Source organism: Orcinus orca, chromosome 8 (genome assembly GCF_937001465.1).
Source record: "Orcinus orca chromosome 8, mOrcOrc1.1, whole genome shotgun sequence".
NCBI classification, from domain to species: domain Eukaryota; kingdom Metazoa; phylum Chordata; class Mammalia; order Artiodactyla; family Delphinidae; genus Orcinus; species Orcinus orca.
In genome coordinates this window covers 61,030,348-61,043,026 of record NC_064566.1, presented here as the reverse complement: position 1 = coordinate 61,043,026, position 12,679 = coordinate 61,030,348, and the positions used below count along the sequence as shown (strand labels likewise).

At 39.2% G+C, this 12,679-nt stretch overlaps 1 protein-coding gene and 1 long non-coding RNA gene across 25 annotated transcripts in view; one reads left to right on the top strand and one right to left on the bottom strand.

Moving 5' to 3' along the window:
• DLG2 (discs large MAGUK scaffold protein 2) overlaps positions 1-12,679 on the top strand; it is a 2,044,900-nt gene that overhangs the window by 1,415,632 nt on the left and 616,589 nt on the right. For all 24 annotated transcript variants that reach the window (XM_049713435.1, XM_049713436.1, XM_033431831.2 and 21 more), the window contains one exon: positions 949-1,073. In XM_049713435.1, the coding sequence (XP_049569392.1) occupies positions 949-1,073 (125 nt within the window). The remainder of the gene's footprint in view (positions 1-948; positions 1,074-12,679) is intronic.
• LOC125965184 (uncharacterized) overlaps positions 1-12,679 on the bottom strand; it is a 1,042,439-nt gene that overhangs the window by 650,457 nt on the left and 379,303 nt on the right. The window lies entirely within an intron of this gene.

Sequence of the window (12,679 nt, the reverse complement as noted above, 5' to 3'; positions counted from 1 at the left end):
CTGGTTAAACAAATGACCTGAGTGAAATATTATTTAGTCATTTAAATGGATAATTATAAAGACTATCTAGCTGTATGGAAATGGCTTAAAATATACTGTGAATTAGAAAAAAAATAGAATATCGTATGGAAACATAATGTAGCCATGGAGATGGAGATTTTAAAAGCATATGAAAATAAAAAATAAGACAGTTTGTGAATTTGGGAGAGATGTTTAATTATATATTACATACAAATTTTAGAGGGTTATATGTACATTGGATGTCAATTACTGTAGTCTACAGGAGTAAGTATGAAAGCTATATTAGAGTATAAACTATTCAAATTTACATGCTGCAACAATAATGCATTCCTTGTCTGTATCTACAGCAAATTAAAACCTGTTTATTACTGAAAAGTGTCTCACATTTGCTATGACTCTAGAAGAGGTCCCTGCCTTCTGAAGTCAAAGTTCCTTATTAATAGGAAAACACATTTCTTTTCTGGATAAATAGTATTAGAGCAACAATACCAGAAATAGCAGAATGAAAACACCTAAATTTCACTACTCTGTCAAATCAAATGTTTTTCACGTGACTCATTTCCTTCCATTCTTTTTCGTATGTGTGTATAATTTTTACAATGGACACTAATGATTTTTTACATTTTCTCATATTGCACAGTTTGTAAGCATTTATTTCCTACTTCATAATGATCATTTTAATTGCTAATAAAGGAAGCATTTCTTAGAAGCAAAAATATAAGGCCCTTGGATTGTTGCAATGCAGGGACAAACCTGAGTATTGTTCCTGACCTTCCTTTGTCTGCTGACAGTGCACTTTATAGCTTTGCATACAAGGCTGTTATCACCTGATTTCCATTTGAGTAGTAAGATGATAACGCAGAGTACAAGGGGAACTAGGTTTGGGTGACAGCCACATCACTTAATGTCTGCTTATTGTTTCTACAGGGGAATTCTGGCCTGGGATTCAGTATTGCTGGAGGGACAGATAATCCCCACATTGGAGATGACCCTGGCATATTTATTACGAAGATTATACCTGGAGGTGCTGCAGCAGAGGATGGCAGACTCAGGTAAAGATCTGAAATGTTAGAATTATTTGGAAAGTAAATCTGCCGCATCAATGAGACGTACTTGTGCCTTTGCATAGTAATAATTCTCCAAAAGTTCTGTACTTGAAAGAGAAGACTGTCAAAGCAAGCTTTCTGTCATGACTTTCCCAATCTCTTATTACTTATTGAATTTCAGCTAGTATTTAATTTGTGTTTGTTGATGGCTACCACATTCAGCATTGAGCCAGGCAGTGTGAGGAAGGGATACAGATGTATCTTCTGTTCCATGAGGCCTTCAGTCTGATTGGAAAGAAGAATGCTATGAGCTGATGAGCAAATAATAAAATGTGCACAGAACAATATATTGTAACTATTGTAGTGTTAGCAGAGAAGTTCCATGTCATGCACCGTGTGTGTGTTCATGGATTTGGCAACCATTTCTAAGGGCTTTCTGTAGGAGTTTGGATGGAAAGAGTCTGAAAAGCTATTCTGTAAGAAGATTCCAGTCTGAGTCTGAAAAAAATAATTTATTAACCCCACAAACCTGAATGAGAGCACAGAGGGAGAAGAAGCAAGTGGTCCCAGGAAAGAAGGAAATCACGTGTCTTGGATGAAAAACACCAGGTGAGGTTCTGTAGCTGGAGTGGAGCCAGATCTTGCTCAGGATAGAATAGTGGTGGCTTGAGCCAGGGACCCTCTCTTTAAAGAACTAAAGATTATTTGACAAAATAAAAGAGTCACCCACATGGGGCTCTTGGTAAATAATATAAAATTCTATCAAAGATCAAAACAGTAGCTAGGGGCTTCCCTGGTGGCACAGTGGTTGAGAATCTGCCTGCCAACGCAGGGGACACAGGTTTGAGCCCTCGACCGGGAAGATCCCACATGCCGCGGAGCAACTAAGCCCATGCGCCAGAACTACTGAGCCTGTGCTCTAGAGCCTGCAAGCCACAACTACTGAGCCCACGTGCCACAACTACTGAAGCCCGCGCACCTAGAGTCTGTGCTCCACAGCAAGAGAAGCCACCGCAGTAAGTCCATGCACCGCAATGGAGAGTAGCCCCCGCTCGCCGCAACTAGAGAAAGCCCGCGCGCAGCAACAAATACCCAACACAGCCAAAAATAAATAAATAAAACACTAGCTAAAGGAATTGTAGATTGAACAATTAGGAGAGATTTCCTTGGGGAGGAAAGCATGTCCCAATGTTATTTTAGCACCTCTACTAGATTGTAAATCTCCTCAGGCCAAGCAGTTATATTATAGATGTGAATCCATAAATTCTTGCTGAATGAATGAGTTTTTGAATGAATGAATGAGTGAATAAAATGAGAAGAGAAAGGAGGGTAAATTAATGAGTGGGGAGAGAGGGTAGCACAGGCCAAGGCCTGTAGGTAAGAATGGTTTTAGCTTGCATGGAGCCGCACTGAAAACTGTGACCTAAGTGGCAGAAATGTAAGCTTTGTAGCCCTTCCTCAGTCTGCTTTTTTAAGCATAAAGAAGCTAGCTTACTGGTTTTTTATAAAGCAGCCAAGGACACTTTTTCCCTATCCAACTGTTCTGATGCAGTGATTACTTTGGACAGCTGCATCATTGCAGCTTGTGGAGGAAAATCACGCTTTTTTTTCAGGTACGTCGGCATCCCCTATCAACAAGAAAAGAAATAAGTGACGTTCCCGCAGGAAACACATGCTTTTTGAATAGAATTTTCAGGCTGAATTGACTAAATTAATTTCTGGGTGAGGGAATGTCCATGCTGCAGAGTGAGAGATTAGAACTAGATGCTGTGTAATTCTAGGACTCATGGTGGGGATAGTGATTGCTAATACTGGACCCTGGAGAAGCTCCATTTTAAAAGTTTAGAAATAAAGTTGTTAAAGGAAACTTCAGAAAAGTGGGCCACAATCATTATTTCGTACAACTCTTTACCTAGAAGTAGGGGAACTTTCGCCTCAGCCAAACTTTGGCCCTAAGCTTCAGATAAAATAAACTTCATGTTATGTGCTTATTCTACAATTAAGAATGGAAAATGGCATCTCTTAGAGTACCACCACTCTTTGCTCATGCCTACGGAGATAAAAGGAGGTTCTGCTGTGTTGGGAGCATCATTCAATAGTTGTAAAGAGAATAATCATGATGACAGCTAACATTTTTTGAGCTTTCATCATGTGTGGAGCATTGGGCTAAGATAGATAGGTAGGTAGGTAGGTTGGTAGGTGGGTGGATGGTTGGATGGATGGATACATAGATTGATTGACAGATAGGTTGATAATATAAATAGAGATGTAGGTACACACAGACACACAATCTTCTATACACTTACCACAGCCATATGAGGCAGGTACAGTTATTATGGCCATAATAATACGGACTCAGGAAATTAAGAATTAAACATCTTAAGAAGATCACCCATCTAACTTTGAATACATTCCAGAATCGAGTCCTGTATATCGCTTAAGTACTCTCTAAACTCTAATTCAATAGGAGAATCCCCTACCTCATGTGGTCCTGGCCTGAAAAGTCCCAAAGATAAAGTTTTTCACAATGGTAATGCGCAACTCTGAACAATTACAAGGTTTGCTATTTTTCTACTGAGCCACAGTTGTTTTTATTGTGAACTCTACCCACTGGTCTTCGTTCTGGCTTCCTGGAGCCAGGGCCGTGGCCTATGACTGTATATGTGAATTTTGCCTGGCGAGATTGTGCAGTGAATGACCTGAAAAGCTCTGAACAGTGGTCCTAACAGGAGCAACCCTATACCAACTCCCCAATCCGCATCACAGCCTTGTGCCTCTGTGAAGACAGCTTGGTGTGGGTCTCCAGTTCTTTGTGATAGATCCTTGCTACTACCACTGAGACTGTTTCCCACCCTACTCCTTCCTGCCATGAACTTGAATGGTCTGGGGACATCTAAGAGTTCAAGAATAACACTCAGTTGAAAATCTGGCAGCGTGACATTAAGATAGATTTCAGAATTTAGCAGTTTATCTGGTTCAAAGCCTACTTTTTACAGATGGGAAAGCTGAGGCTCAGACGAGTGATTTATCCTGAGGCATAAGTCATTTGGGAGGTCTGTTTTAACTAGACTCCAAATGTCTTTTTTTTTAACTTTTTATTTTATATCGGAGTATAGTTGACTAGCAATGCTGTGATAGTTTCAGGTGGACCTCAAAGTGATTCAGTTATAGATGTACATGTATTTATTCTTTTTCAAATTCTTTCCCATTTAGGTTGTTACAAAATATTGAGCAGAGTTCCCTGTGCCATACAGTAGGTCCTTGTTGGTTATCCATTTTAAACATAGCAGTGTATACCTGTCAATCCCAAACTCCCTAAATATCCATTCTCCTGACCCTTCCCACCTGGTAACCATAAGTTCATTCTCTAAGTCTGTGAGTCTGTTTCTGTTTTGTAAATAAGTTCATTTGTATCATTTCTTTTTCGATTCCACATATAAGCGATACCATACAATACCATACGATATTTCTCTTTCTCTGTCTGACTTGCATCACTCAGTATGACAATCTCTAGGTCCGTCCATGTTGCTGCAAGCATTATTTCATTCTTTTTAGTGTCTGAGTAATATTGCACTGTATATATGTGCCACATCTTCTTTATCCATTCCTCTGTCGATGGACATTTAGGTTGCTTCCATGTCTTGGCTATTGTAAACAGTGCCGCAATGAACATTGGGGTGCATGTATCCTTTCGGACCCTTAGACTCCAAATGTCTTGACTCAAGTAATTAATGATCTAAGGTAGTGTTAAGTGGCAGTAACACCTAAGCCTACCTAAGTCTTTTCTCAGTGTAATGGGAACACTCTTTGAAGCTGGACTAACAATGTGTGAGGAGTGCTTTCTATTTCACCATTGGTCCTTGTGAACATGGAATCAGCAAATAACAATGAACTCTGGAAAGATGTAGGTTCTGATGCCTGTATACTAACATAGTTGATTTTGGAAAGATTAAACTCTTTTGGTTGCTGTTTTCTTATCTATAAAGTGATGACAATTATACCTTTTCTGAGGATTCAGTGAGATAACCTAAGTCCCTAGCTATGCCAAGAATATAGTACATGCTCAGTAAATTTTAGTAATGTTTCCCCCTTTTCTTTACCAGCCCTCTCTACCTCTCAGTGGTCTTTCCTCTTCTATTGCTTCCATTCCTTCTTCTTTTTCTCTCCTCTCATCCCTTCCACCTTTCTTTCAGTTCCCGTTCATCCTCTAGGGCCTTCCCTAAGCTTCCTGTTCCTATCTTTTCACATGCCCTATTCTCTTGATCATAACATGAAATTAAAACCCATTTAGAAACAGGTATGGTACTGAAAAAGGTTCTGTGTTTCTATTCTCAAGTTTGTAATACAGTCAACTGAATCTGCTATGTTTCCCTTACTTAAAAACTAAGCCCATAAACATAGTTTTGTTTTGTTTTTTTTTTTTTAACTTGACAAATTCTTTGGTGCTGTGAGTTAGGAACTTGTAAAAATTTTTCTGATGTATCCGTCACATTATAAATTATACTTTTGACAGTTAAATAATACTAAACTTGAAAGAGAAGCTGAGGCCAGAAAAGTGAGGTGTTGGGTCTGCTCCAAGGAGAGTAGTAATCTGGACTTTTCAGTGGATATATAATAATCAGGTCAATAACAATAATAGCAAGGACAACATAGTACTTCAGTGTGCCAAGTACTTTTCTGACACATTAACTCATTTAAAGTGTATAACAACTTGACGAGACCTATACTTTTATTACTCCCTCTTTTCAGGTAAGAAAATCAAGGAACTGAGATAAGAGGTTAAGTAACTTAGCGAGATTGTACGGCTAGTAAATGTTAGAGCAGACTTTGAACATAGGCAGTCTGCGTCTAATGTCCATGTATTTATGTTCTAAGTTACACTGCAGGGGGAAAAACAATGACATTTAAAAGACACATTGTGGTAGGCAGTATTCTAAAAATGCCACACCTCATGATTCCACACCCTAACCCATAGAACCTGTGACTTTAATGAGCTGTCACTCCTGTGATTTTGTTACAGTGCATGGCATAGTTGACCTAAGATAGGGAGAATATTCAGGTGAGCCTGATCTAATCACATGAGCCCTAAAAGTAGAGAGCTTTCTCTGGCTGGTGACGGAAGAGGAAGTCAAAGAGATTCAAAATCTGTGAAGTACTCGGCACTGTTCCTGGTTTGAAGATGGAGGAGGCCATGTGAGAAAGTACAAGGTTGGACTCTAGGAGCACACAGAGGCCTCTGGCTGATAGCTAACAAGGAAGCGGGGACCTCCATCTTACAACTGCAAGGACCTGTGTCTTACCACAACCTTATAAGCTGGGAAGAAGACCCACAGCTCCAGATGAGAATGTAGTTGGTTGACACTTGGATTTCAGCCTTGTGAGAACCTGAGCAGAGATTCCAGCCACACTGTGTCAGACTTCTGACTTATACAGATAGTGAGCTAATAAATAGGTCTTGTTTTTGGTTTTGGGGTTTTTTTTTTTAATTTATTTATTTTATTTATTTTTGGCTGTTTTTTAATTTATTTATTTTATTTATTATTTATTTTTGGCTGCATTGGGTCTTCATTGCTGCGTGCGAGCTCTCTCTAGTTGCGGTGAGCAGGGGCCACTCTTCGTTGCGGTGCGTGGGCTTCAGTAGTTGTGGCTCGCAGGCTCCAGAGCACAGGCTCGGTAGTTGTGGTGCACGGGCTTAGTTGCTCCGCGGCATGTGGGATCCTCCCGGACCAGGGCTCGAACCCGTGTCCCCTGCATTGGCAGGCGGACTCTCAACCACTGCACCGCCAGGGGAGTCCCTAGGTCTTGTTTTAAGCTGCTAAATTTGTGGTAATTTTGTAAGGAGCAACAAAACATTAATATCTACATTATTCGAGGAGTTCTGAGTTCATTATGAAAAGTCTTCCTGTATGTGCTCCATCACACCCAATATAAAGCAAGTGTGTAGGTTTAAGACACAGATAAGGTGAGAGGTGACTTTCTCCTTAATTAGATCAGACTCCAAACTGAACTCAAGTCCCAGTGTTTGCCCCAGAAGAGAGATATAGGAGAAAGAACATACTATTTGGAGTAGAGGACCTGGGTTTCAAGTTCTCCTTTCTAGCTAAGTGACCTTGGACCTCTTTTTTTTTTTTTTTTTTTTTCCTTGGACCTCTTTTTAAGCTCTCTGTGCTCCAGTTCCCTTACTGGTAAATTGTAAGTAGGAGCATATATATCAGGAAGCTGTAATGCATTGCTTTAAACTGCAACTGCTCTGGTAACTTGTCAGGGAGCAATAAAAAGCTAATATGGACTCTATGGCATTTTGGACCCTAATATTCACTTAGGCTGAGGTGCAGACTGGCTTGTCTCTGCCAGCACTACCACACTCTGATCTTCAGAAACACTGATCAGGCCTCATGGCTGGGCTCAGGCCCTTCACACACCTGGAGGCAAGATGCGAAAAGCAATCAGAAACAAGGGGTGGATCAAGGTCAGAAATAGGGAAGAAACCAGTCCCTCAAGGTGAGGGACAGCAGATACAGAGATTAGCTGAAATACACTGTTACATCTGACGGCTGGGGATGTTAGTCTGGGCTGGAGGGAGGGTGAGAGCCCAAAGCTATAAGGAAAATGTGAGATGAAGGCTAAGTTAAAAGGCAAGGCAAAAAAAAAAAAAAAAAAGGCAAGGCAAGGGCCGATGCAGGGGACACGGGTTCGTGCCCCGGTCCGGGAAGATCCCACATGCCGTGGAGCGGCTGGGCCCGTGAGCCATGACCGCTGAGCCTGCGCGTCTGGAGCCTGTGCTCCGCAACGGGAGAGGCCACAACAGTGAGAGGCCCGCGTGCCAAAAAAAAAAAAAAAAAAAAAAAAAGGCAAGAGAGCATATGAGGGTTTAAATGAATTCCTTTGGATAGTGATCCTTTTCCTGTGCAACTTCTTTTTCTTGTGTATATATTTTTAGAGATACGATCATTGTCCTTTGCGGAATATATATAAAATTCAGAAAAGTAGATAAAAATTACACAACACATTCATGTTTACACTAAATAGAGTCAATAGTATTAACATTTTTGTACACTTATTTCTGGAAATTTTTTTGCTATTTTACTTATTTTTATTTAGTTTAGATCACACTGTATATAATATTTAGCATTTGTTTAATTTCACATAACTTTATTTCATAAACCTTTCCCCATATCATTTTTTAAAAGCCTTATACATATTTTAATTGCTGTTTAATAATACATTTACTGTTTACATTGTTAGGAGTTTAGGTTGTTTTCAGTTTTTCCACATTTTAAATAACTGGCAGTCTATTGGAAGACATTGCTGACTCTCTCATAAATTCCTTAGGATATATTTGTAGCAGTAGAACTTCTGCACCAAAAGGTATGAACATTCTAAACAATTTTGATACATATTGCTAAATTTCCTTCCAGAAGGACTGTACCAAATTTTACTTCTACCACTGATGTTAGGGAGGGACTATTTTACAATATGTCATCAGCATTTCATGCGCTTGAATGCATGTGATTTTAGGCTGTTTACCAAGGCAAACAATGGTGTATTTCCTTGCTTTGCTTTGCATTTATTTGATTAACAGAAAGATTGAACTTTTAAAAAACTGTAACAAGTCATTTGTATTATTTCTTCTAGAAGTTGTCATTAAAATTTGATAACATTACCTATCTTTAAAGTTAGAACATTTTTGAAAGAACATTAGGTTTTCTTCCAGAACAAAATAGGTATATGTCCATGCTTTGAAGAATGGTTTCTATTTTGACTTTTGTATCTGAACCATAAAAATGCCCTCTGTGTGGCTTCAAGTCTCAGGATTGCTGAGGACCAATATTGATCTGTCATCCTGGGGAAGAGCTATCCCATGACAGCCTCCGCTTGGCAAAGCAGCAATGACATTTTACACAACAGTGCGTTTATTAAACCCATCCACAGCACAAAAGCAGCATGTAGTGGCAGGCAGAAGAGATGGCTACTTGCCAATTTCCTGACAAGTGACACAATTTAATCTCTTAGCCCTCAGCACAATCATTTCTACTCCCAGACAAGATGGAAAAAAAACCCAAAAAACAAGTTTTCTTTAAGTTCATTACTTCATTTGTTCCTTCTGTGTCTGTTTACAAGTAAGGTTGTCTTCGTCCTTATAAAAGCCATATATGTTGATTTCAAATAAGAATGCTGTTGTTCATACTGAGGCTTGACTATACTGACTGAAGTCGAGAGGTAAAGGACCAATGTTTCAAGAACACAACCTCTGTGTATAAATTACAACATCATCCTTTGGCTGTCATACGGCAGTTCATCCTTTTGATTTTTCATTAATTCATACCCATTAACTCACTAGTAATTTTTAAATAATAACATGAGGAAAAGAGAGGCAAAGGGGAAGAACAGAGGGAGAAAAAGGAAAAGGAAGAAGAAGAAACACTGGTGATCATCAGAAGGTGAAGACATCATATGACTTAGAAATGGAGAAGGCAAACCTAAATTAAAATTTTTTCTGTGCCAATGAGAAGCACTGAGCAGTGGAAGGGGAGCAACTTTCAAGCATCACAGTCTGAAACTTACTCCCAAGACTCACTTTCAGACTGTGTAAGGAAATAAAAGATTTCCAGTAAGTGAAACAGCATAAGAGATTGCTCATTCCATAGAATACCCCTCCACATTGAACTTGCATTAGTTTGGATGGTGGGAAACAAAAACCTTGAGTTACCAAGTCCAACATGTCATCTTCCACCAAATGTGTGACTCTTGCACCAAATGACTACAATAATGCAAAGACTCTCAATGTCTTCAAAGCCGTGTGAACTTTTCTCTCATTATCGTTTTGAGGCAAAAGCAGCACAAAAGCCCAACCATTGCCCTGAACAAGAACATTTTCATGAGAAGGGAGATTTCATTATGCAGTGCAAATTATACCAGCACTCTCCTTAGAAAAAAAGTATGATTGGGATCTCAGTGGACTCATAGATTATTTCCTTCCATCTCTGCCCACAGAATGACAAGGGGTACGATGGAACAGTCCTCTGTCCTTTGATTTCCTCTATCAATATTATCAGCCCAAAAGAAAAAAAAAAGAAAAAAAATTATCAGCCCTAAATATGCTGACAACCTGTTTAGACAAGAAAAAAATCAATTAGCAAGTAGTTCCATAGTGACTGGTAATAACAAGTCCTCGACAATTTAGAACTACACAGGAACATTTCTAAACAAGAATAATAATTTCAGCTACATATCTGGTAGTATGCCAAGTATACAGGTGCAGTCTTTCACAGCTAGAAAGGCATATCCAACAGTTTTCTGATTTTCGTCAACTGTTACATAATCTAATAAAATAAATCTCTCTATGGGTTAAATGAAATAGCTTTTTAGCAAACATGCCCCCTCTTTTTTAACAAATTGTGCCAAGACTCCTGAATATCCACACTCAAAAGAATTAAGTTGGGCTTTACCTCATACCATACACAAAAATTAACTAAATATGAATCATAGACCTAAATGTAAGAGCTAAACTTACAAACTCTTAGAAGAAAATATAGGAGTAATTCTTCATGACCTTGGATTAAGCAGTGCTTTCTTATAACATTAAAAGCAACAACAGGGGGCTTCCCTGGTGGCGCAGTGGTTGAGAGTCCGCCTGCCGATGCAGGGGACACGGGTTCGTGCCCTGGTCCAGGAAGGTCCCACATGCCGTGGAGCGGCTGGGCCCGTGAGCCATGGCCGCTGAGCCTGCGCGTCTGGAGCCCGTGCTCCACAACGGGAGAGGCCACAACAGTGAGAGGCCCGCGTACTGCAAAAAAACAACAAAAAAACAAAAAAAACCCAGATAATTAGACTTCATCAAAATTAAAAGCTTTTCTGCTTCAAAGGCCACCATTAAGGAAGTTAGAGAACAACCCACAGAATGGGAGAAAATATTTGCAATAATATATCTGATAAGGGACTTGTATTCAGAATATGAAAAGAACTTTTACAGCTCAACAATAAAAAGACAACCTAATTAAAAAATTGGCAAAGGACTTGCAGTCATTTCCTATTGATACTGTAACACATTGTAAAAAGCTTGGTGGCTTAAAATAACACAAATTTATTATCTTGTAGTTCTGGACGTCAGGAATCCAAAATCAGACTCGTTGAAATAAACTCAAGATGTTCATAGGGCAGCTCCAGAGAATCTATGGGACAATCTATTTCCTTGCCTTTTCCCAGCTTCTTGAGGCCACCTGAATTCCTTGACTCATAACCTTCTTTTCCATCTTCAAAGAGCATCAGTTCAACCTTTGCTTCTGTCAAATCTCTCCTCTGACTATAACTCGACTGCCTCCTTCTTTCAACTCCTGTGATTATATTTAACTCATCCACATAATTTAGGATAATCTCCCTATCTCAAAATTCTTAATTTAACCACATCTGTGAAGTCTCTTTGGCTTATAACATATTCACAGGTCAGAAATGAGGACTTGGACTTTTTAAAAGGACATTATTCAGCCTACCACATATTTGAATAAATATTTCTTTAAAGAAGATATAGAAATGGCCAGTAGCGCATAAAAAGATGTTCAATATTATTTATTAGGGAACTGCAAATCGAAACTACAAAATGATACTACTTCACACCCAGTAGGATGGCTATAATCAAAAAGATAGATAATAAATGTTAGCCAGGATGTGGAGAAATCATCACCTGCCGTGCACTGCTGGTGAGAAGGTAAAATGGTGCAGCCACTTTGGAAAACAGTCTGGCAATTTCTCAAAAGTTGAAAGAGTTATTGCATGAACAATTCTGCTCCTAAGTATATACCCAAAGAGAATTGAAAACATGTATTCGTATTAAAAACTTGTACATGAACTTCATAGTAACATTATTTATAATAGCCATAAAGTAGAACCAATCCAAATGTCCATCAACAGATGAATGGTTAAATTGTGATGTATTCATACAATGGAATATTATTCTACCATGAAAAGGAATGAACTTCTTAAAGTAAACCTTGAAACGATATTCTAAATGAAAGAAGCCAGATACAAAAGGCTACATATTGTACAATTTTTTTTCTATGAGATTCCAGAATAGGGAAAACCATAGAGATAAAAAAGTAAATTTATGGTTGAAAGGGGCTGGTAATGAGTATGGAATTTCTTTTGGACACAGTGAAAGTGTTCTAAAATTAGATAGAGCTAATAATTGCACAAGCCTGTGAATACACTAAAAATCACTAAATTGTACACTTTGAAAGGGCACATTTTAAAGTACATGAATTGTATCTCAATACATCCGCTATAAAAAATATCCAGTTGGGCTTCCCTGGTGGTGCAGTGGTTGAGAGTCCGCCTGCCGATGCAGGGGACGCGGGTTCGTGCCCCGGTCCGGGAAGATCCCACATGCCGCGGAGCAGCTAGGCCCGTGAGCCATGGCCAATGAGCCTGTGTGTCCGGAGCCTGTGCTCCGCAACGGGAGAGGCCATAACAGTGAGAGGCCCACGTACCGAAAAAAAAAAAAAAAAAAAAAAAAATCCAGTCATTCTTTTCTTGCGTAAAATATTCACTCTTATTTACAAATCTTTCTAGTTTCAGAAAGCTCATGACTTCTTCATATTGCTGTCAAGTTATAGATT